This window comes from Orbicella faveolata, unplaced genomic scaffold, assembly GCF_042242905.1.
Source record: "Orbicella faveolata isolate gen_17 unplaced genomic scaffold, um_ofav_v1 contig_2, whole genome shotgun sequence".
In the NCBI taxonomy this organism is placed as follows: Eukaryota; Metazoa; Cnidaria; class Anthozoa; order Scleractinia; family Merulinidae; genus Orbicella; species Orbicella faveolata.
The window spans coordinates 23,006,739-23,032,310 of NW_028301547.1; the positions used below are offsets into that span (position 1 = coordinate 23,006,739).

General features: G+C 38.6%; 2 protein-coding genes and 1 pseudogene across 2 annotated transcripts; all 3 read right to left on the reverse strand.

Annotated features, from left to right (window-relative positions):
- Positions 1 to 554: 554 nt before the first annotated feature.
- LOC110054904 (uncharacterized) lies at positions 555 to 7,398 on the reverse strand. The gene is made up of 3 exons (XM_020761276.2): positions 7,144 to 7,398; positions 3,103 to 3,386; positions 555 to 2,723 (listed from the first exon to the last, which is right to left on the reverse strand). The coding sequence occupies exons 1-3, from the start codon at positions 7,312 to 7,314 to the stop codon at positions 2,609 to 2,611; spliced, it is 570 nt and encodes a 189-aa protein (XP_020616935.2). The 5' UTR covers positions 7,315 to 7,398; the 3' UTR covers positions 555 to 2,608.
- Positions 7,399 to 8,490: 1,092 nt separating this feature from the next.
- LOC149112518 (uncharacterized) lies at positions 8,491 to 11,673 on the reverse strand (annotated as a pseudogene).
- Positions 11,674 to 11,745: 72 nt separating this feature from the next.
- Positions 11,746 to 25,512, reverse strand: LOC110054937 (mitotic spindle assembly checkpoint protein MAD1-like). Its single transcript, XM_089290386.1, has 19 exons — positions 24,891 to 25,512; positions 23,334 to 23,386; positions 22,708 to 22,779; positions 22,540 to 22,621; positions 21,803 to 21,933; positions 20,488 to 20,602; positions 19,764 to 19,825; positions 19,532 to 19,618; positions 18,374 to 18,452; positions 17,696 to 17,761; positions 17,423 to 17,512; positions 16,811 to 16,858; positions 16,535 to 16,591; positions 16,182 to 16,258; positions 15,481 to 15,571; positions 14,383 to 14,608; positions 13,877 to 13,929; positions 13,210 to 13,347; positions 11,746 to 12,482 (listed from the first exon to the last, which is right to left on the reverse strand). Exons 1-19 carry the CDS (start codon positions 25,425 to 25,427, stop codon positions 12,318 to 12,320), a joined length of 2,229 nt encoding a protein of 742 aa, XP_089146512.1. The 5' UTR covers positions 25,428 to 25,512; the 3' UTR covers positions 11,746 to 12,317.
- Positions 25,513 to 25,572: the final 60 nt, after the last annotated feature.

A 25,572-nucleotide genomic window follows, 5' to 3' on the forward strand; every position in this document is an offset into this window, starting at 1 on the left:
AATAACAATTTGGGATGCATTTATTACTTTAACAAATACTTATTTGCCAATATTCCCTGTGCATTATTTTTGTCTACTTTTACTGTGCTTTTGGGGGCTCTTCGGTTGATCAAATTCCCCTCATCCAAGCTAAAACTGGTTCTCAAATGACCCACTTTAGGATCATATTAGGCATTCAACTGTGGAAGTAATGTGGGGTAGCTTAACAACGGACGGGGGTGCTTGTCGGAAGTTTTGAAAAGAACCCCCTAAGAGGTACCAAGATCCTGTTTTGTGGGCATGACTTGAAATTTATTTCAACCCCTAAGAGGTAACGATTCTGAGAGAAAATTAATAATCAGTTGATTTTCAAATATCTCCTGTCATATTTTGGGTCAATACCCTGAAAGGTACTACAAAAGCTCCTACTGGGGACCTTTTGAGGCCAAATGCCCTAAGAGGTAACAAAACCGCATTGGGTAGATCAATATGATTGAGGAAAGGAGTTGATATCAAGTAAAATCTCTATTTAATAATAAACAAAGGAAACAATAAATGCTGAGCGAAATACAGACTTAAAAGATCTAAAAGTTTGTACTTTTAATGATGTCAACAATATTATGAACATCACGTATCAAACATAAATTTATGTAATTCAAATCTACTTTTTTCAAATCATTTCATAAGTTCAGCATTCAAAAGTTAATTAGTATGCCAAAGTTCTAGAATATTGCTTACAAACCAATTTGTAATAGACCTATGGGTCATCCAAAACTGCATTTCATTATACTCAATATTAACAATTTGGACTTCTGTTGTGAGGTTGTCCAATTGTGTTCATCACATGACTTTGTATAGCTATTATACGTAATCATATCTTTTTGCTATGCTTCGGCGGCATATCAGGTCAGTTTGGTTGAGCCATGGTTCGTATTTTGGCAAGACATAGTCAAGCCCAAATACCCATGGTGAGACCAAACAAGCCTGAAATGCTGCTGAAACATATCAAAAAGGTATAATTAGGTATTTACCATACCCAAATACAGCCAAGTGAGCACAATACCGAGGCCACGCCAGGTCAGTGACTTGATGTCACAGGATATCAGGACAGTAGACACAGCTTCTGATGGGTCTGGTAACAGTCTGAATTGGACTCACCTCAGTCCTATCACCATTATTAACCCAACATTGCCCAACATATAACACTGAGGTAAGTTGCATTTAATTTAATAAATCAACAATAAATATTTGTTCCTTTTGACATACTCATGCTTATTCTGCATGGCTGATAAAAAACTAGACTGGGTACAGAAGAGTTACAAATGTTGTAGATCATGCTTTCATTGTTATTGTTGGTTCTTCTATTGGTTGGGAATTGTAGGTAACTAACAGAATGATGTCAAAAAGAGAATCAAGGTAGACTGTTCACAGCCTCTCCATTTTTCATAGCACGCGAAGGAAATTGTGAGCGCAATCGCAGTCCCCAACCCCTACCCCGTCAAGTCTCCTGTTTTGGGCTGGCGTTCAGTTCTCTTGTGATTCTATGCACACACTCAATGAACAAAAAAAAAAAAAAAAAAAAAAATACAAGAAAATTGAAGGCTGTGAACAGTCTACCATCAAGGTGATGGTAACTATTATGTACATATTTTAGCAATGCAACAAGCATAACATAATAAAGAAGCCATCATTAAGAGTTAATTTGTAACAGTACAGTACCACTCGCAGATAAGCAAAACTATCAAACATGTTTTAAACTCCCCAACGGGTTGGTGCATTTTTGCCTAAACCCTTTGAAATGTGTTATTCATCATTGCATTTTGCCTTTGTTATCAAGTTGTTGCCTCGTGTTTCTCCTCTCTCTTGTCCTTTATCTTTTGTGATTCAAAGGCTCCCACGTTACCTTTGGGCAGTACTGTTAAGATAAATTATACATTCCAACTCAAATATAACATGAGTAAAAACTGTTTTACAAGCAGCTTGGGATCAAAAAAATGTTAAACCTCTACATCATGCATAAAGGCAAGTATCTAAATATATATATTACTGAAATGTAGAAGAAGCCATGGCATCATACTTTTTTCAAGATGCAAATTTTATGTACAGTCTTAAATATTATCTATGTTAGACCATCACCTGTATTAACATGTGGTAGTAAGTTAAATAAATAAGACAACTATTAAATTTAAAAGATATTACAAATATTAATGTTATTTTTCTTGGACAAAATTATTGGCCATTGAAGGAAAATTACCAATTTTCAAATGAAATGCAACATCTTCAACTGTGGCTCAGAAGTCACATTTTGCATTATAGTAAAAAAAGTATAAAAGGAAGAAGTACCAAAGGAAGGCTTAAATTACTTTATATTTTCAGTACACATGTTGGTTTACATTCCCAACTCACTTTAGAGTTGGGAATTTTAAATCAATCTTAAATTAATCTTTTCTTCAAGTTTGGTCCAAAACGGAAAACAAAAAGTCTTCAGTCAGAAGATAACTTCTGCTTGGCTGGTGACTGTATATTTACTGGTGGTGAATAGCTACAAGAAAGAGCCATAATAATTATATCCATTAGCAGCTAATGCAACCAGCCTTTTGGCTTTAGTTTAACAGTAGTTTTAATAATACTATCTTGTGTATAACTTCATTTGGGCTTGAAGATCATCCATTGTTGTTACACCATACTTGTCCTTATCAGTCTCCAGAAGCTTGAAAATTTCCTCAAGCTGTTTCCTCTGCATCCTTCAATGAGAGGAGAAACAACAAATGAGGTGTCTTTCACTAACCCTAACCCTAAATTGCACAATGACCCATTTTATTATTATAAGTATGCCAGGTACAGGTAGAATCTACTGCTATCAAAAACAATATACATGTATTCTCAACATGCTATCCTGACATCTCAGGATACGAGGAAGTCTAAAACTAGTTCTGCAGGTGCAAAAGAGCACATAGGTGGGTTGTACTCAATTTTGATCCATTCTGTTAGCTTTCTTCCAAGGATGTATTTTGTTGTTATCATAATCAGGATTGATGGTAGTGTAAAATACCATCATGATCTGGATTCTGAATTTCAGAGTTTGTGAGTTATTGAAAGACATTAAAAGAACCTTTTACTCACTCTCTTTCTTGATCCAGTTCCTCCTCAGTCATTTGGCTTTCAACTTCTTTGATACCCAGTCGAGATGACTTGTATAGGGTCTGGATGTTAGAAGCCTCTTTCACTGCCATTTCTTTGATCTTTTGCCTCTGTTCCTTCTCCGATAGAGGCTGATCACTACTCTCTCTTATAATGTCTTCTCTTTCACCTTCTTGAAGGTACCTGATGTCTTTCGACTTTATAAGGCCTGCACCTTGCAGAAAGTTGGTTGCCTCTTCAAATGTTACTGTCTCATCATCATCATTCTAATATGACAGCAAGAAAACAAGAAAAAAGTTGTCAGCTGGGTTGTGCCATGTTTATTTTCATTGTTTGTTTAAATCTGTTTTTGCAGGTTTGTTGCAACGTTTTGCAGTAGGCAGCTTTTAGATGACTGATTTCACCATCTTTTTTCCCTAGCGAATCACAGGGATAGCCCAACAAAGTAGTTAGCTGCGATCATAAAGTTGTCAGTTCCTTGCCCCTGGGCGGAGGATTGGGCCAGAAGTGATCATAAAGTAGACGGTGATTATTGCTGGCAGATGGCTGCTTTTAGCAACTCTGTTCTTGGTATCAAAATGTTCAGATGCATGTCCCCTGCTTCAGATTGTGGTGAGAAAATAAAACTCAAACTGGTGTTTTTCAAAAAAAAACAACAACAGCTCAAACCACATGTGATACTTATGTCACTAGAGAGAAACAGAAATGGGGAGGGGGGGCACATAGCACGGTTCACAAATGGGAAAAAATAGAGGATCACACAGATAAAAAAAAATTATTTTCCAAAGTCTCAAAAATAAGGAAGCAAGATACTCTTTTTAATAACCTGTTCTTATCCTAGAAAGAGTGTTTGAAAAAGCAAAATCATGAAAGGCTAAGTCAAGGCTCCATATTGCAAATCGCATGTCTAAGTCACGAGTTCTCGATAGATGACTCCAACCATTTGGAGAACTAGTCTCTCAAAATCACGTAGAACAGAGTGGTGAAATCATAAATATCGGTCAATAATTCAAGTTCTTCATGGGTCACGAAAACCTTCAGGTCAAGGATCACAAAGAACAATTTCCTAAATTCACGTTTCACGAAAAATACAATAGGCTACATGTAATCACGCATCACATGAATACCCCAGTATAAGCCTCCATGAAGACAAAGGCAAGAATAATGTAAACTTAGAGACAGAAGGTTTAATCTGCAGAGCAATGACTCTTCATGCCAAAATGTAAATTTGTATGTCCAAAACAAAACAAAACAGAACAAAGTGAAATGACCAAATCTGAGAAGGTAAGTACAATGGCAAATAAAATCTATTTCTCTGGTAGGAACTGGACACTGCCTTTACAAATCCAAATTCTAATGTCAATTGGTCAGAATACTAAGCTGTGGTGCATGTGTGCATGTAGTTATTGTCACTGACTTTAACCTTTAACTTTGCCTTCCTGGTTGCATGAAATTCCTCTTACATGTACACTTATATTGACTGTGTGTAACTTTTGTTTTGTTAATGCGTGCGCTGATGGGAGAAATTACTCCACCTATGTGACAATTTTAGCAAGAGATCAACCTACATATTTTTGGCAATATATAAATTATATCATTTTCAAACTGGAGCAGCACAACAAACTGTATACTACATGAAAGATCATCACAGTAAGACTTGTTTTGAAAGGTACTAAGGCAGCTGCAAAAACAAAACCAGGAAAAAAAATCAGGCTTGAAGAGGATTCAAACATGATTACTTAAGGCTTTATTTCCCTACAGGTGTAAAGTTGCTTTCATAATGGAGGCCTTCCAAGGGGTTTTGTGGACAGGTGACACCATGCGTGACAGCCGACAGAAACTAACAGAGAAAGGGCGATAATTTACAACAGCGATAATCCATTTTTAATTTTGAGAAAGCCACATCTTTTTATTGTGTCTTTTCACTTTTTTTGACAGCAACATGAAAAGGGCAACTTCCCACACACCACTGGGAGCCATGCCAAGCTGAACCATGCAGCCTGACCTTGATTAACATAACATCATAGCTGTCTCACAATAACACAAAAAAACGGCTAGAAAATAGTACTGTTTCACTTCAACTTAAAACATTCTAAAAATATGTCATGGGTGGGTGAGTGGGTGGGGCATGTCAGGCAATGACAGATGGCAAAACAAAAACTGAACTTTACACGAGCCATGTGACCTGAAAAGCCCCCACACGCTTGTACTCAGACTCCGAGCCACGTGTGAGAAAAAACATTTCACCCTTCTTTCGTTCCTCAGCCAGTGGAAAAGCACACATCACTCTTTATAAGCATATTGGAGATCAAGTAAAACCAATTTAGTAAGGGTAAGTTTCTGTAACTTAGCGATTTCTGTGACTTCTACTATCTTCTACTCAAGACATAAAACTTATATGAGGTTGATCTTCTAACACTAGTGCATTGCCAAAATTTAGAGAAACAGTAATATTTATATCAACATGGTGGTACACTTCAGCAAAGCTGGGCTGTTTTCAGGAACCAGATTCATACATGTTTCTGCAAAGGAAATTCAATACTTTTCCCACACTTTTACCAAACCATTGTTTGTTGTTTTTTTTCAGGCTAGGAAAAAAACAAGCACATTTAAAATACAACTAAGATGCACTTCAAATGCACAGTAGCAATGTAATAAGAATAACTTGACTCTGGGACAGGGTGGAGAGAGTTCTCAAGTCTCTGGATTGAACATTTTGGCTAGGACAAAATTTGACTATAACTGGCAATAACCTGCATTTTTATTTTTTGCAATCTCTAAGTATCGGAAGGGAGGGTATGATCGCATGATAAGCTGGCAAAGAATTTTGTTTGCAAGTATGAAATTATCAATCAAGAAAACTCCAGACATTTTTCCAATCTTCCTGCACCTTAAAACTATATTTTCTGGAACTGTGTATACAGCTGTTTCAACAAAGGTTGTCCCACACAAGCGTAAATGCAAATGCGACAATGCCGATTGATATTATGTCAATTATGGGTAGTAATAGTTTGGCATTCCTTGTTTGATGTTAACAGTGCTTCAGGAAGAAAAGCAAAAATATACGTGTTGTGCTGTGTCCCTCTGTCATGGTGAAATGCCTTTAGCCTCAATCAAGCAACCATTGGTCACCATTACCCATAATACCCTTCAACATTGTCCTGTACGCTTTTTCACTTTCGTAGGACAACCTTTTCTAAAACAGCTGTACTCTGGAAACTAGATTGCAGATTTCCATAAGCTTACTTTTTGCAAGAATTCCAGACTCTGTACAAATCCTGGATGCAGTACATTTTTCTCCAGCAGTTCAGGTATATGATATTTCACATATTCAATTGCCTGACGACTACTGAAGCTTCACCTTTGAAAAAAAAAACCGCTAAGCAGCTACAGCTTTTCATGTATGTAGAGTTGGTTCAGGTGTTTAGCTAACAGGGTTCATTAAAATATGCTAATAGGAAAATACATGCTTAATCTTTTTAATTTATCGATGTATTCATGTACAAATCACGGACGAGGAAAACGAATTTAACACTTGCTTCGGATTAAACAATTCAATTTTATGAAAGAAATATGACATCTGTTCTAGTCGATCTTTGGTTTAACAAATACGAATTAAAATATCATTCTTTAAAAAATTCACAAGCTAAGTGTGGCCGGATGGAAATATCAGCTAAATTAACGTTGGTCCTTTCATGTTCTAACAACCCACACGTAATCGAAAGACAAGATCTGCATGTAACATCATTTTTCCATTATCTTACATCGGAAACCACCAAGAAAAACCAATCCTGTATGACTTATATGTCGATCAAGCAAACCCAGCAAAGAGCACAAAACAAGATTGACATTTTTAAAACCGTTCTCTTTCGGTTTATCGATTGTCCAAACGGTGTCGTCAGAATTTCTCAAAAATATGATAGAAATAAGACTACGATAAGGCGAGTAAATCATATTATCTAAATTTCAAATAAACTGAAGAGGACAACAGCGCTAAGAGCGATGGATGTTGACTTTGCTTACCTTCTGCTCAGCTGTCGGCGACTCTATTTTCTCAAAACCCGAAGCGGTTGGTTCTTCTCCAGAGTTCGAACTTGAACCTTCGGAAGTTCTCCTCCATAAATACCAGCTAATGAGTATCACTAGGAGGGCAACAACGACAGCGAGAACATTTTGACAAACAAGAAAATACATAACTGGCAATTTGTGGCCAATAACTTACTACTGAGTCGGAAGCAAACAAAAAATTTCCGAAGAATTGCTGTCAAAGAACGCCGCTGTACCAGCCTCGTTTCCGGGTGGCGGGAAAAACGCGGGCCGGCTAAAAGCGGCCCGGCCGGGGGGTGGGAGCGAGGAGGGGAAGAGGGAGGGAGGGAGGGTTGAAGTCCAATTCCATTTTTTCTGATAGTCTAACCTCGTCGATTGCATTTAATTTCGTTACAACCATATTTAAAATGTTTCAACTAATTTAAACCCTCTTTGTAATGGCAGGTGCTTATTCGAACCGTGGGTACTCATTACGGACACCGGGTAATGAGCTCTAGCGGACAGCTATGGCCGGTTCAATGTGACGTCATCATCGTTGGCAATCCTTCTGAAGTAAGTTTTAGTTTCATCAGATGCATCAGATAAAAGAACCTCCAATGACTTGACGTTTTGCAACGTTTACGCTCGACGGGGTTCCTCATTTGGACGTTTGAATTTTATGCGTTGCGTGACATTAAAATGCTGGCCCGTGAAGGCTGTCGTGTGGGAGGAGTTATTGTAATCGAAATCCACAGAACTAAGAGATCCGCACTTTTACTGGCGATTCGCTGAAAACAAACGCACATAAACAGGCTAAATATACAGAACAGAAAACCAAAACGAAATACAAATAAAACGGCAAAAAAAACGGAAAATAACGAAACTTACAAGATTTGTGTGGCGACCACGACGACTAAAACATAATGACAACGGCAACTAGAAAACTAACGGCAGAAGAAGCTACACCAAACAATAGAAACAACAGATGAAAAAATGTACACGAAAATATGAAACGTTACGTAACCGAACATAACTGACGAAACTAATTACAATAACAAATAACACGGAATAATGAAAAACGGAAAACAATGGACAAAAAACGTCAAAACAAAACAAAATTGTGGCGCCGTGACTACAGTTATCACTCAAGTTTTTGCTAACTGAACGGATCTTACACTAGAAGAATTATTACTCTCAATGGGTCCGAACTCTAGAGGGAAATATTTTTCGCTTCAATTCCCTGATTATGGCTCCTGGCAAAACTCAATGACGGATGTTTTTGGCTTTACGGTGGCTTTCCTATACACAAAGCTTTATGAATTTGGGTGAAACACTTTTCCGAATATTAAACACGCGAATGAAAAACCGCACAATACTAAGTCTTGGTGAGGTTGTTTAAATATCAATCATCCGATCATATCCCAGATTCTTGATTCAATTTATTGAGTGGTTACGATTTTTATTTTGATGGTGTGTGATAGTGACAGTGTAAACCAGCAATTAATAATATCACGGTGCGTACGGCAAGTCCAAGCTAACAGCAAATCAAGTGGTCCGGGATAGGACCCACGGGGAGGAGGGAGGGAGGCCTCGACGTATGGCCCTGACCAACTGAGATATCCGTCTGACTAGGACCTTGACGGCAGAAGAAAATCGTGTTTGTGAACTACTAATAGGTCTTGGATTTCAGTTTTGCACAGCTTATGAATTGATGTGGTTCTTCTCGAGACGTTTTCAAATTAAGCCACGAATGACAGGCGTAGCGGGTTTGTGAAGCTGACGTTTCGGGCCTTTTGCTCATGATCAAAAACGCGAGAGAGGAAAAATTTTTAAGACGTACTTTTCGTCGTGGAAGTGGGCTTTCAAAAAGTCAGCAAAATATGATTTGTTTCCTAGTCACCGCACAATGGACGAGATTTAACATGGTAATTATGGTTGGCCATTCGTTTCAAAATTACGACATGGTATACGCGGGTTTTTCTGCCGCGTATACTTGTTTACATACGTTACGTATGGGCTTTAAGCTCATATATACGACCGTTTAGATCGCGTATATACGCATTTTTAAAGGGCCACATATTTGCGTAAATTCAAGCGCGGGGATATGCGAAATAAATGCCCAAATATACGCGTCCTACAAGGATGCATATATACGCGTGCTAAAATGCGCGTATATGCGGGTCTCGTAAATTACGTTGTATATGCCAGTGCGAAATGTGCCTTTTATGAGAATGGCTGTTCGTGTATCATAGCAATGAAAATTACTTTAACTAGAAATCGTAAATATGGCGGCAGTGGTGAAATGGCTTGTCTTGGTCTATCTGCTATTCAATGTTTGTTACTGCAGCTCCCCCAGTGACTGAACTTCTAGAAACAGTTATGCGTCTTTTGAATGACTGTTCAAGATTTTATCCTAACACTAAGAAAGCGACGAAGCCGCGATAACGAACGCCAAATGCGGCGTAGCCACGAGGAGCCTGGGGGGCTCCTGCTCGTTTTCGCGGTTTTGTCGCTTTGTGCGCTCGCGCTCAAATTGCTTAAAAAATTGCTAAACCTCCAAGCTACGCAGGCTAATCCTTTAGTTGACTCATTGGACAGAGGTACCAAGGCGAGTGCCGAGAGGATACGGCCTCTAGAATCGCTGGTGAGACAAATGCAATATTTACTACTTAGATGGGAAATGCTTGCATTAAGAGCAGTTTCATGCACCTCAGCGTGTTCTCATTAGGGCTTTGCCAACTGTATCAGCTTCTAATGGAAGAGTGGGTCGTCCAGCCTATCATGATGATATATCAATACCTCAAGGGGAGTTTTAGGAAACAGAATGTGATTTTAGTGTAAGTCCTATTGGGTCTTCACAAAATAATTCATCTGGTTGGGTGTTATCATCAAATGTGTCCCTGACAGCTAATATTTCCAGTGTTACATATATCTTGTAAAATCACCGCGTTCACCCATATTGGTTGTACGTACAGCATGGTTATTCCACGCCTCAATTAGGAGGTTTAACTGGTTGTTAATTCTGGAAAGAAATATGTAATACAAACAGAACAGATCGATTATGCTGGTCGATTCCAGGATGCCATTTTCTTCCATCTGGTAGAATAGAGTGTAGTAGAACTGACCGACTTCAATAAAGACTTCTCTCCAGAGACGCTCAATTCACTGGTTGTGTACAGACAACTCAGAATTGTTGCTTCCCCTATTAAATCCCCTGCGCCATAGCATAGCTCTTCCTACCTCTAAATTTTCATCCCCTTCGTCTGAACACACTCTAGAGGGCAATCCATAACTTTGCACAGCAGCTAAGAAGAGAGCGAGCCCAGTCGCAGCAGAATTGTTTGTTGTACAACTTAAAGTCTAAAAACCCTGTCAAAGCCACCATGTATTACAAACCTCCAACTGATAAGGCAGTGTAGTCCATCAATGTGGCAGAGAGAATTAGGTCCCCTGACGCTGTCAACACGCCTTGTGATGTTATTGAACCACCTCAAATCAGACCCTGCTGGGTCAGTTCGAAAAAAACTTTCCCTTAAACGTTGACGCTGAACATAGATGTTTCTACTTCGCAAATGACCCAGCATGATACTAATACCAGAATTGGAAAACTCACGTCAGTCTTATTTCTCGAATCATCAGGGCCGGGTTGTTCGAAAGCCGGTTAACGCTAACCCAGGATTAAAAGTTAACCCAAATATAAATTTTTCTCTCTAAAACTGTTTTCCACTGCTTATGCTTTGTGGAGTTTGAGATTACTCAAGTTCAAAACTGAACGGCAAACATTTCCCATCTATGTAGTAAGTATTGAATTTGTCTCACCAGCAATTCGAGAGGCAGAATTCATTCAGCATTCGCTTAGGCACCTCTGTTCTAAACGGTGAACAGAATCCACAGCAACTTCACGACAAACGATCAAGTACTCTGCCATGTTACGATTAGCGTGAGGATAGAATCTTGAAAAGTCATGCAAAAGACGCATAACTGTTTCTAGAAGTTCATTCACTGTGGGAGCTGCAGTAACAAACATTAAATAGCAGATAGACTAAGACAAGCCATTTCACCACTACCGCCATATTGACGATTTTCAGTTAAAGTAATTTTCATGGCTATCATACACGAACAGCCATTCTCTTAAAAAGGCACATTTCGTGCTGGCATATACAACGTAATTTACGAGACCCGCATATACGCGCATTTTAGCACGCGTGTATATGGGTCCTTGTAGGACGCGTATATTTGGGCATTTATTTCGCATATCCCCGCGCTTGAATTTACGCAAATATGTGGCCCTTTAAAAATGCGTATATACGCGATCTAAACGGTCGTATATATGAGCTTAAAGCCCATACGTAACGTATGTAAACAAGTATACGCGGCAGAAAAACCCGCGTATACCATGTCGTAATTTTGAAACGAATGGCCAACCATAGGTAATACCCTTGACGATCACTTCCGTTTTCACCCAGCTTCAAATGGTATACACTGGCTTCATCGTTAAATGAGCAAACCCTCTCTAACCTCCATCCCCTGCCCCCCCCCCCCACTCCCCCCCACACACGAACTATGGCGACACACCCACTCCACTTCAAACACCAATACTGGGATTGATTAGCAACTTTATTTACACATGTTTTCTTTGGATAAAACATTAAAATATTTACAATAAAGTGTATCGTGCGGAAAAACAATTGACAGGCTTTAAGTGTATATAAGGGGTGCAAAAAGCGATAAGGAGTTGTGGAGCGATTTTCGATTGACTTCTGAAAGAGATGTCTTACTGAAATCTATGATTGGTTAAACGTATCAAAGGAATTTTGTTTTGACCAATGAGAGCAAACAAGTTTTCTGCCTTGTCAATCGACCTTGCGCATGATTTCCCGCCCTTGGTACTGTGAAAAGTTTGTGCATCACAGCAGCTTTTCAATGGACTTCAGACTTTGATAGGATCGCGGTTTACATTTCCTTTCATTTCCTTTCTTCAAAATGCGCAAATATTACGGGAGAACTATAGAAAAATCTCCGATGTATAACCTTACCAAGAGCTTCGTTCACAAAATCGCTATACCAGATTCTTCCAATTTAACCATACGCACTTATAAAACGACGCTAGTAACAGAGTTGACCTTCATCGAGATAGGCCCTGTTTACAGTTACTCAATACACTGTGAGGATCAGTTTATGACTATGGTCTGAGTTTGCCGGTTGAACAGCTCAAGTGTAATGCTGCTTAAGAAGGCAGGAATGGAGTTGTATCTGCTCAAGTAGGTCTCTATTTGATCCGCTAACTGAGAAGAGAAATCTGTAGCCAGAAGCATCATTTCACCCTTAGAGCTACTCTGAAAAACAAGAGGGCCAAAAGTCAACATTGTTAGGGACTGAAAAGTCCAACTATACACACCTTGTAAGAAACACCGACAAACGGTTTTCAGTATTTTTTGTTTTGTTTTTTTGTATTGAAACTTATTTTTCAACAGCAGGTACTACACATTAACCTGCCAGCTCTCCGGATTCTTATGGTTAAACCAGAAGTTATTTTGCGTGGAATTTTGCAATGTTGCAGCGTTATGTTCCAATATTGATGGACAGTTTGCTCAAAGCAACTTGCAACTTTCAATTCAATTTGCTCGACCAAGCTCCAAAGTAACGTTCGAATTTGACAAGTTTGGGTTTCATAGTGAAATAATACCAATTCTATGTCAAAAGGAGAGATAATAATTGACCTATAGGGTCCTATGGTCTACTGTTCAGTAACAACACACCGTCAGGGTTGAATTGAAATCGCCAAACTCGGAATCCCGCTTCAAATTTAAATTTTCTCTTGCAGCTTCCTTCAATATGCGGACGGGTCTTAAGGCCCTCCATACTTATTATCCAATCAGAGGATGAACACTGGCGCTCACAATCTCCTGTTACCACGTAAATGTGACGTCATCAAGATACGTCACGTAACTTAGCAACACCTCTTGAAAACAACACGCACGCCCCGTCGACAACACGACAGAGCTAGTCATCACAAGCGGTTGACTAGAGATGGTTGAAAACAGAGTCAGTTGTAGAACTTACTTCAAATAACAGATCGTCTGTGGATCTCTCAGCATACATGGACTGAAGCCGATACTGATTATCTCGTATAACGTCGATCTTGAATCCTGTTAACGCATAACAAGCCTCGCGAAACTCTTGGATCTTCTTCTTGAAAACCTGAAAATGAAATGTCACGTAAGACGCTGCTACGTTGGCAGTGTGTCACACAACTTGCGTTATAGTTTTTTTTTTTTAACTCAACTTCAGCTTCAACTTCACTTTACTTTGCATTTAAATTTTGAAATTACAATATTAGCATAAAAAAGAAAAAAAGATACATATATAACAATTAAAGGTGACAATGGTATGTAGCTTGCGCATGGAGGCTAATAGAACCGCGAGGTTATCGAGTCCGCCATCTTGTTTTACTGTATCGAGGAGGTATGGAAACAAAAACAAGGCAATTATCTATTTTGCGCATGCCTAGGTACTTGTGCTCGTTTTGTGGACGTCCTTATACCTATGCTTTTACTTATGTCGTAGTGAAAACCACACACTGTCTGTGCTGTACTACAGTAAACTCATAAAACCTGTAAAACTCACCTATGACGCCGGTAAAGCAAAGAAAACAAACCAAGATGTACCACAAGAAAACAGCACCAGAACAAGAGAACACTAACGTGAGCCCCTAACATAGCTATTTTACCTCTTTTAATCGCTGATTTTTCATCTCTGCTGATGAGAGCTGAGCTTTGAAATCTGTCGAGAAAATCCCACAAAATCAGAATGAAATTCTGTTTCAGACAAGCATGGAACGGACTCCAGTGGTAACTGCAAGACCTACCAAGCATTCCTAACAAACAGAATGCAATAATTACAGAACCTAGCTATACAGGACAACACTTAACACGGGTACACTGGTACGTCAAACTCACCAGGGGATGACACAGTAGTGAAGGGAAAGGAATTAAGAAGGGCATTATTAAACGTGCTCAGTCACAGCAGTTTTACTTATATTGGTCACGTACGAAATTACCTTCAAATTGAACGAAACCTGAAAATAACAGTTTACTAAGATAGAAGAACACCAAAGAGGTAGTAATAAACCATATAGGAACAAGGATGGTTAAGGATGGAGAAGATTAACACGGATTACAGACGACAAACTTGAAAAAATTTAGCTTCTTTAAGGAGACCCGCATTCAGACTGACCTTCCACTTGCTTCACCACACTTGGTCCGGCCTCAGGGCTAAGCTTGCTAAGAACACTGACATCCTCTGGGCTACAGCCTCCCTCCTCTAAAAGTTGCAGTCTCCTCCTAAGAGAATCATTCTCCTTCCTCAGTTTCTCTAGCTCCTCTCCACGCTGCTGTTTGGCAATGCTGGATGGATTCATTGACAGATGGATGATCTTGGTTTTGGTAGGGTCGTAGTAACCCTGCAGTAACAAACACGTAAAAGTGCAGTTAGTTCGGTTTAAGCAAACAGTCGTAAATTTACCCGAAGAGTTTCCGAATTTTTTTATCGACCAATCATACGATGGAACGAGTAAGAGAGTATGTAACGTCATTTGGCAACCTGTCCGACGGAACTTTCGAACCCATTTAACTCCCAGAGACAACTCCCAGAGACGGGATTCTGATGGAATCTTACAAGAGCACATGTTTAATCAATGAGTGAAGTTTACAATGTATACATTCAACTGCACAGACGCTCGCTTATGTACGACGCCAACTACTCAGCTTTCCATCATTTCGGATAGGTGCAAATCATATTCGATTAGACTATATCTGTAGTTAGCACTGTAGTACTACTTAGTAAAATTATTTGCCTCAAGAACACTGATTTTGTCATGTGTAATGTCTTGTCATAAGACGTTGTTTGGTAAAGTGCGGTAAACGGATGCAGATGTTCTGAAAAGGGAATCACTCGCAGCCAAAATGGGACAATTTCTGTTTACAAAACAGGGGACGGGGTGGGGGTGTGGGCTTGGGGATAATTTTTTCGTCGTTTTTATACGCCATAAAATTTTTCAGCATAAACGGGGCACCGTTGGCTTCTTTTTCTACATTATTCATTTGCACTTTTATGTTCATAAGCTTGACTCCCGGCTACATAGAGCGGTTTACAATTGTGTGTCGTAAAACCGAAACCAGAGTAGCGCGGGAAAACGAGTGCTAGTAAGTTATAATTGGTTAAAAACGTGGCGCGAAGTTTTTAAGCCAGTCGTGCAGCGGAGTTGACGCAAAACCAATTACTTTTCAACACTCGAAAGATAATCGCTCTAATCTCGGAGTTCTTTTATCATACCCGCATGTGCATTTGTTCTTTGTTGATTTCGTGGATCTCAAGCTGCTCCTGTAGCTTGGCATTCTCCGCTCGTAGTTTTTCCATTTCGGTTCTGCAGAGTAAAACATCACCATGACCATCAAATCACGCAGCAAGTGTTTACTTATGGCAGTTCAGACCTCACTTAAGATTTTCAGTAAAGACGACTTTTACAACTGTACAGAACAAATCAGCATTTTAGTGACTTGCTTGTCCTCTCTCCTAAATCAAAGATTTCAATGCCTGAAATGTCACTCATTCTCCACCCGTAGTTCATTTCTCGCGGATTTAGAACTGTTTGGATTGGTTCCAGACACTGCCCTTGCTTTCAAGCAGGTGTTTCACCTGACTTCACGCAAGAGCTTACCCCATAGCGTGTTCGAGGATTACAGACAAGATAAACGTAACGCCTATCACGATGTAGGGGAATGTAACTTGCGTTAGAAACCAATCAGAACTTGAAGCAAAAAGCGACAAAAATCGTAACTGGCGGCAAAAATGAATGGCGGAGTGAAACCAACGTTGCATCAGTGAAAACCTTAGTCCAAGATTCTAACCAATCAAATCATGTGTCTTTAGAGCCACCTTTCCCTCGTACCAAGCCGCTGCCAGCTAAGAGTGACAGGTGGCTCTGGGGACGAAAATGTTTTCTCGTGGGTTTCAACTCTGATTTGGGGACTTACCTCAAGGCAGAGTCATCAGTTTTCATTGGAGTTTGCTTGGTTGCCTTCTCACGCAGTTCAGTAATTTCAACCTCCATCTATAAAAAACAAAAACAATTACGAAAAGCGTTCAATATAAGATTGAGATGTTCTGACATTGGTAAATTCTATGTGTTGACCTTCCTTTTCCTCCCATGGCACTTGCAGGCGCGGATGCTTTACAGGCAACACGTGACAAGCTAGGAATTGCACACATCACTGGGTAGATCGGTTGAGTTCTAACCCATGTTTATGTATTGGTGATTGTTTGATCATTTTCCCGGTTATTAAAGGAGTCAGGTACTGTTTCACACAATACAATAACAACTACATACCTTATTGCATTTGAGTTTCTCCCTGCTTACTTTCTCTGCCTTCTGGTTTAACTCACGCTATAGGAAAAAAAGCAAAGTCAAAAAAATTTCTTGGGTTCCTCAAGTCCATTGTGTAATATATACACTTTACTTTCACAGTGGTGCAGATGATGATCAGTTAAACAGAGAAAACGTTAGTCGTAAGTTACGTAGAAACATCCGCAAATCCTTTCAACTTTTCACTGCAATGGAAACACATCACCAGAAGTGTAAAACACCAAATTTACATCTACTCACCTCAAGAGCTTCTATGTGTTCATGGCATGTTTTGAGACGAGCTTCAGCCTGTTAAGAAGAGAGAATTTACGCAGTCAGCTTAAAAGTACAACGATAGAATTCCAATCACTCAAACCCCAACAACTCAGGTATCCATAAGTTCCAGTGTGCTCATGAAGCTCAAACTCCAATACCTTGTGATGTAAGGTACAGAACCAAGGATACATGTATATGTTCTGTTGCATGTACTTAGCAACCTTGTCTTAAAGTAGGATGCCAGTGGTACAGCAGGGGTTTCATTAAGGGCCGGGCACCGTGCAAATTGACCGGCTGTGAGGATGACTTTGCCTGCCTGGTTTGACCATCTGGCCCCAACTGTTCGAAGGCTAGATAACGCTATCTACCGGATAAATCTCTATCCAGTGGATAAGCATTAACAAAACAAACCACGCTATCCGCTGGATAGTGATTTATCCGTTGGATAGCGTTATCGACCTTTCGAGCAACCAGAAAAAAGGTTCAATGCAAAAATGTTTTGCCTGCCTGTGAAAACCAATTATTTTCCTGCTGAAAACTTTAACGAAGCGCCTGGTAAAGAGTACAACTTGTTGCCCTAAATGATAAATTACCAACCTCTTGTAATCTGGCATGTATCTGAGGATCATAGTTTGATGAGAAACTGTTGTCATAAGTATCAAGAATTCTGCGGCAACCATCACGTTCCTGATAAAACAAATTAATAATGACAAACATTCAGTGAACATAAAAGAAACATTCCCTTCACCTGCCACAATTTTGATCAACTTGAAAAACGTCTTGAAAAAAAATTCTTTGATTTCACAAATAGATATTCAGTTACACTCCAAACTACAAACATGACTGAGATACATGTAACATCTGACTTACAGCTGTGACAAGAAACAAACGTCTTTGAAGTCTTTGATTCAGTTCTTTTTGACGATCATTGGTCTCCTGTGTTGGAAGAAATTACCAAGTTGAGTTACTGACAGTTCGTCACTGTGAAAACGTCATAAATTAACTGACATCAGAGGCATGTAATGTATACAGCAGGCTATGTCGCACTCCAGCCCTTTGCTAGTCAACAATGTCAGCCAATGTGCCTGCTTTGGTTTGGCATTTGCCAAGTTCTAAAATTAGTCTAGTCAAATTCTTGATTGGCTGTTCAAGGTAAAATGTCATACATTCTAGAAATTCAAAACATGACACATATAGAATCACCTCTTCAACATTGTACTCTACATCAATGAAATGGTTAGCATGTTGGACTCTGTATCAAGTGGTCTGGGTTTGAGCCCTGGGCGGGGGTCATTGTGTTGGGTTCTTGGGCAAGACGCTACTCTCAAAGTGCCTCTCTCCACCCAGGGGTATGAATGGTTACTGGTGAATTTAATGCTGTGGGGTAATCCTGTGCTGGACTAGCATTTCATCCAGGGTGGGGAGTGGGGAGTAGAAATGCACCTACAAGCTTACTGCTATGAAAACTAACTAAGCTCTTCATTAACATTTGATGTTGAAAGAGCTGTTAACCAGAGTTTACTTTAGATGGTAAAGATCTATAGTTACCTTCAGTTCAACTAACTCCTTTTTCACTGCAGCTAGCTCTTGGGAAGCTCTTTGGTATGCCGTTTCATGAATCTGTACACTGAAAAACCACAACAACAACATGAGTAACAAAAAAACAGAAGAATGCAAATAGCATTTACTGTCTGAGAATATGAAAAAGGGCTATTTACTATCATATTTGAATTACAACATACAGTAGCTAGGAAAGAAATGCTATGAAACTCAGTATATCATAAACCAAAAGATGCATGCTCATGGTGCATGCAAGAACTACACTTTGCTAGCATATTTTTTTTCCCACTGGTAATGTTATGAAAATTGAGTCATGCTATTAGCTGTGGATCATTGAGTTATGATGCATTTGGAAAGTTCAGAGAGCACACAAGAAACTAGAGTTGCTCTCAGCTGCATCTCGAGCAACTGTTGCACTTTTTTGTTTTCTTCAACTTCCCATGTGTATCATGACTTGATGATGCACAATAAAGCATGAATCGATTGTGAAGTTCTTTAACATCTGAATACTATTAATAATCAATTGAAAGGCCCAGTGGGAAAAGGGCATTGGGTATTTTTGGTCTTACTTAAATCAACATCTTTGCAGTCATGTGACAAGAAAGCAACATTTTACTGTTTCTTAAGTGAAAAAAACAGTAACCTCTTCCAGGTGTTCGTTAGTTGGGGCGCAGTGCGAAAAACAGCAAGCAAAAAGATAGGGGAGAAGCAGGGTGAGAGAAAGAGAAAGTTACACCCCAACTAACTCAGTGCCTGGAAGAGGGTAAAAACATCTTTGTGGTTGTATGCTGATGTGACAACAACTATGCATTTTTTACACATGTTATATCTTGAAAATGAAGCAAATTTCAGCAAAAAAAAACAAACAAGCAAAAAAAAAGGACATTGTTTAACAGGCCTAAACAAAACCGCCTGCAAAATTTGGAGTGTTTTGGACAAAGTTCACTTTTGACCAAAAATACCCAATTCCCTTTTTCCACCGGTCCTTTCATATAAATCGAGCTGGGCCTTTGTTCAGCGATAAACTGAGCCGAGCCTTTGTTATAAGTCAATAACAAAGGCTTGCTTACATGCAGATTTATCATAACAAAGGCTTGGCTCGGTTTATCATAACAAAGGCCTTGCTCAGTTTATAATAATCCTTACCTAGATTTCAGTTCACTCTGTGTCTCTAACAACACAACCTGGCTCTTTTGAAGGTTTGTAATGTCTTTTGCAAGCTGGGCTGGGGACCTGTTGGGAGAAAGATGGACTCATTTGTTTCCTACACACAAAACGTTAAATCTTCCTTACAAGTTGCCATAAAAAACAATCATAAATACCGGCAATATACCAGTTCTGTATTTATCACTGGAGGTAAGAGATTTGTTTCACAGACCTTAGTCTCTTTGTCCCTGACATATCTTCAGTTTCCCACTTTTGGATTTTCTTTCTTACCTCCTGAAATTCAACATTTAGATAAATACATATATAAAAATAGTTAAAATCATGTAAAAGTAAACACAATAATTCATTATGATAACTTAAAAGACATGGTTCCTATGATGATGACAGATGTATTTAAACCTTTAATTAGTTACACGTACATGTGCTAACCATCGGAACTCCAATACAGCTTCGGTTAAGTTTTTATTTTATACTCTAGATACCATTCCACAAAGAATGTTTTGAATGTGAGGTATTTGGCAAGCTGGTGAGAGTGCTCGCCTCCCACCAATGTGAGCAAGTTTTGAAATTATTTATTGATAGTAAATTATTATCTGTTATACTGTAGATCAAATAATTACATTATTATCAACATTTGTAATTATGTTATTGACACTTAATAATAGGGCTGTACTTTGAATTTAATAATGGAAATAAAAATGTGGAAAAAAAAGTTTTGAATCTTCACTTAGACATAGCATCACATGTGGTTCTATTTCTTGCTCTTTGAGCTTTTCTCAGTGTTCTCTGATTTATCTCCTACAAAAACAAACACTTCTTAATTCCAGTTCGAAGTTTGATCAGTTTTGAAAAGTACACTGTAAGTAACTTGCATGTGTCTCATGTGACATGGGAGAATACCATTTGAGTAGCACTTTATGTGCCTGCTCACAGACCTCATTTTCAATCTCCACTCTTGTCAATTCCGTAATCCGTTGATCTGCCCTCTGGAGTTTGTTTTGTAAACTTTCTGCTTTTTCTTTCAACAAAAGATTGCTTTCATTTGTTTCCCTAAAAAAACAGGTCATATTTATTATCAAATTTATTAAAGAAAACGGTGAGAAAATTTGCACAACATTATTAAACTAGCCAATGATTAATTCATTTTCATTTTCATTCATTCTGTTTATTTTGCCTTTTCACTTAATATACAATATTTATAAATATTTAAATGTGAGGCGAGGTGACTTCTAGAAACCATCAGGCTTTTAGCTGAGGCCACCTCGTACATAACAGTACGGTTACATAAATAGTGCAACAGTTTGCGGCTTTGCCAGTTCAGTAATCATTTTACTAAAAAATCTTGCAGTTTTTTCTTAAAACTGGGAAAACTTGACAATGAAGTGATCGTAACAGGAAGGGAATTCCAGATTAAGATATATAACAAGTAATACTCTCTCAGACTGGATTCCACTACGCTGCAGTTAGGCTTTTCAAAGCAGGTTTTGGTAAAGTCTGCATACGTGCCAAGTGGCCAGTGTTTATCTGCGGTTTCAGTAGCATGAAGTGACTAGGAGTATTTCTACTCCCTCCATGGGGTTACCCTCTAGAATTAAATTCGCAGGTACCCATTTATAAAGCTGGGTTGAGAGAGGAACTATGAGAGAAGTGTCTTGCCCAAGAACACAACACAATCCCCGGCCAGGGCTCAAACCCGGACCACTCGATCCGGAGGTGAGCACACTAACCATGAGGTCACCGCATCTCCACACTGTACAGTAGGTCTTGGCGAAGTGTTAATTTAACATACTACTTGTTATTGTGTACAAAGTGAAACAACTGGGTTCCTTCTTTTTTCTTTCTTGTCTGTTGAAGTCATGTCACCTTGCGTTTTGTGATGCATTCTTGTCATCGCTGATTCCTGTGTTAGTGGCCATAACATTTCATTCAAAGAAAAAAACACAATTTAATGACTTTATTGAGCAGGACTGACTTCTGTTGTCAAAAAATGACAAATTGGTACCAAAAGAGATTTGTTAAAGGAATAACATGCAAAATTACTGACAGATTTAATACTCTAAGTTTCAGAGTCATCATAATGCCAAACTGACTCAATTTGTGCTTAAGTGTTTGTTAAGTATGTTAATTTTCACCTCTAGCCCACTTACATGTAAATGTTCACTTTCTTATACTTATTTTCTCTTGATAATGGCATCACGATGACTTTGAAAGGCCAAGTATTAAATCTTTCAGTAACATGGTGCCACTTACCTATAATAGTGATTTTCTTCTTTCAACTTTTCATTTTCTTTTTCTAATTCTCTATACTTTGTAAGCTGTGTTTGCATCACCATAGCAACTCCTGTGGCTTCATCTTGACGGGACAACTTTTGCTCCAGTTCCTAAGTTGCAAGAAACAAATGGCACAAGTGTTTAATAACTAAAGGAAGTTAGCACAGACATACATATGCACATATTTGCATCCAAAACAAATGAATGCATACAGCTACAGCCAAAAACCTACATGCACAGTCTGCATTTTTCATACACCTTGTCATGGCAAAGTGCTCATAAACTTAAACCAAACCTAAAGAATTTTCCACTGGCAGAGAGGGAAAGATGCATGAGAATGCATGCTAACTGGACTGAGTACAAGTAATTTTGAACAAGTTTTGTTTCTGTGTTGGCCACCATAGTTTGAAGTGGAAATTATTTGGGTTTTTTGGCTAGTTTTACTCAGTTTTTCATCTTAAGCTGGTTGTGGTTTCAAGCCTCAGTAATTCTTTAAATTAACTATCATAGTTTTGGCTTGTTTTCTTTTTTCTTCATATCATCAGTTTGTACAATCTGTATTCAGTTTCTACTTTGTCAGCATGGTCATCTGAAGTTAAAGATTCATGAATCAAATCAATTAAGAACTTACATGCAATTCATAACTGCAAACAATTGAAACTTTCATTTCTTCATTAACACTCGTGGTCAAAATAAACAATATACTGCAAACTTACTTTGACCCTGTGTTCAGCTGTTCTTGATTGTTCTCTGAGCTGTTCTAGCTCTGGTAGCTGAATCATTACCTCACTAAGTCTCCTGCAAATACATGTAATAAATTATTTAACAAAGAATTTGAGAAAGAGTTGTGATAATTGACTGCATGCAGATTTGATCTCTGTTACCTTTTGACATTTTCAAGTTGACTCTCTGTATCCCCTAGTTTATTTTGGACCACAGCCATCTCAGTTCCCTGCCTGCAGGAAAAAAAAAGTTTCAGCTATCTCTCTTTGAATTGATATCAAATTTAATGACAAGTTTATTTAGCAGTAAGCAAGATTTCACTTCTCAAACCTTTGCACTGTACGCACAATGAAATATCTAGCAGTCTTGTAGCATTTTATTGACAGTTTGTTGGTTTGTTGAACCCACACCATTGGGAGCAGGCCAATTTAGTGTAGAATGGGAATGAAGAGTGAGAAGACAAAAGGAAAGAAAACAAGGCATTGAGGTAAGTCAATTTTATTGCCAAAGTATCACAATTTCAGCTATAATGCCGATTACCACTTTTCTTCATACAAACCTTTATAAATTCAAACCATTGTAACACAACATCTCCATATGCTGCAAGGTGGGAGTCACGTTTCATGTATTCAGACTCAGACATTATGTAATTATTACAGTATACGTTCGCCATTCAGATGGCACATTTCGCTGAACTTTTGCATAAAAGTAAAAAAAAAGTAATAAGTACTCGCATTGTGAGCTTGGGCTGCCTGTAGTAAACCTAGGAGTTTGAATACATCATCACCTGAATAAAGCACTCTTCAACTCCATTTGTTTTTTACTTGAATCCTCTTGCAACTACAACAAAACACAAGTGGTCAGTAGTTACTTTACTTGTTTACTTGAAGATAATCAATTCAATATTGATCCAAGTAAAAAACTGAATGACCATTGTTCAAAAAGTTTCAAACCTCAAAAAAGTCTCATTTCATTTTCTAACAGACAATCTGCTGCTGATGAACTTTTAAAGTACATTTGTCAAGAATGCATGATCTGTGTTCACTGGTTTTTTGGTGTTACATGTAACTCTAGACAATGTACTTTTAATGGATTTGTAAAATAAGGCCTCCCAAAATATCAGCTTAGTAAAAGCCATATGAAAATAAGCCACAACCTGCATCTTTCAGTCCCTGATTATATGCAAAATTGTCTCCAATTTAACTGCCCCCCACCTTGAAAATAACACACCTTGCAAAATTTTTTTACTAATGAAAACTGAGTGAAGTCAATTTCTTCACCCATAAGTTAGCTTGCATACACTAGATTTTATAAGATATGAAATTAGAGAGGTCTACAAATGTAAAGTCACTCTAACAATACTGTATAGCTCCCAAAATAATCCCAACCTCAATATGATCACCAGCCACAAAATGATCCCCACATTGAATAAGAACCAATCCCTAACCCAAATGATCATTAAATTTGTTCAACTTGAATCAGGAAATATCCCCAAGAACTTTGAGAAATGGATTGGTGTGCATGGATCTTGAAATTACTTCAAACAGAGTTCTATGAAGTGTAACTAAATTATTAAACAGTCTTTGAAAAATTAAGCACAATCAAAAGATAACTTGTTTTGATTTTTAGTCCGATTGCCATATTTATCTGGAAACATGTTGGTTTCAGTTTGTTAAAAAATAGAGATCACCTAGGGTCAATATTTTTTTGGAGCTGCTCAGAATTCATTCTAAAAGCAGGTTGCATTGAAGACAATAGGATATATGTCTACTCCTCTTTCTAGAAATGATTGTGTACATATACATGTATGAAGTGCAGCATAAGCAAGCTAACTTGTGAGCAAAGCTGCCAACATTTAATCTGAGGGATAAAAGTTGTTGAAAACTAACCGTTTTGCACCCAATCTAGTTTGCATCCACCAAGTTTACATCCCTGTACTCATTTTAAGCTTTCTATTTCAAGTTCGCCTCCACCTTTTTCGAGTTAGCTCTGAGGTCAGTGGATTAAAGAACGAGAAATGAACATGTTTTGTGAGATTTTGTTTCATTACGCCCAGTAATCTGGGGTGAACTTGATAGCTAGTTGAGTCGATGTGGGTGTGAACTCGGTGGGTGCTTGGGTGCTTGGGTGCAAAACCTCCGACTAAAGTGTACCATGTTGTTTTTTTCCTCACATGCATGTCATCTTGTTTTCAGTTTTCCACACCTTTGCCAGTCATTGGCCACTTTACTTTGACTAACTCTTCCTAACAAAGATAGGGAAAACTGTAGAAAAAATACCTGGACTAGTCTATAATTTTGCAAGATCTCCCAAAAAGCAACACTAGATCACGCGCTCTACAAACCTCATCTCTTTCTGCACACACTTTGAGCTTTTCCCTCTGCACGTTCTGTATTCTTTGTTCTGATTTGTTGCGGTAAGTTTCATACTCCTTTTTGAGTTCTTTCAACTGATCTTTGGCATTCTTCTCCTGCTCTGCGAGGTACTGAAAGTTTTGCTGCAAGTCTTCGTATTTCTCTTCTAGTCTTCGGAGTCCAAGTTTGTCGTTTCCAGAGTCCTTTTCAAATTCTATTCTAGCGCGTTTTCTGTCCGATTCCAGTGAATTCACTGTATTTTCTAACTGCGCAATTCTGCTTCGGCTCTTAATAAGCGCCACATCCTTTTCGCGCTCCTTAGATAGAAGACTTCCCTGGCTTCGTGTTTTACTAAGAGTCCTTGTAGATTTTGAAGACGGCCATTTGCTCTGTGAACTTGCGTGTAAGTCGCTTGATGATTCTTCGTATGTCAAGCGGCTTTTAGGGTCACTAGACAAAAACTGATCGAATTCGCCCATGATTCTTACAACAGCAGTGCTGTCATCGGGAGTTCTGAGTATATTCATCTCCTAAAGAGCTTTTACTATTACAAATAGTACTACGGAAAGCGACAAAGTCAACCGACGACCGCCATTTTGAGATACTCAACGCTCGAACAGAACACTGGGACGATAGGAAAAAGTTAGCCAATCAGAATAGCCGGTTCTCACG

Excerpts from the sequence above, each read along its gene's own strand:
- LOC110054937 (XM_089290386.1), bottom strand. The coding sequence starts at position 25,427 with ATGAATATACTCAGAACTCCCGATGACAGCACTGCTGTTGTAAGAATC. Across the intron at positions 21,934-22,539 it reads CAGCTGAACACAGGGTCAAA|GAACTGGAGCAAAAGTTGTC; the intron begins GTAAGTTTGCAG and ends CTTGCAACTTAG. Across the intron at positions 16,259-16,534 it reads AGAAACTCAAATGCAATAAG|ATGGAGGTTGAAATTACTGA; the intron begins GTATGTAGTTGT and ends TGTTTTTTATAG.
- LOC110054904 (XM_020761276.2), bottom strand. The coding sequence starts at position 7,314 with ATGTATTTTCTTGTTTGTCAAAATGTTCTCGCTGTCGTTGTTGCCCTC. Across the intron at positions 3,387-7,143 it reads CGCCGACAGCTGAGCAGAAG|AATGATGATGATGAGACAGT; the intron begins GTAAGCAAAGTC and ends CTGTCATATTAG. Across the intron at positions 2,724-3,102 it reads GAACTGGATCAAGAAAGAGA|GATGCAGAGGAAACAGCTTG; the intron begins GTGAGTAAAAGG and ends CTCTCATTGAAG.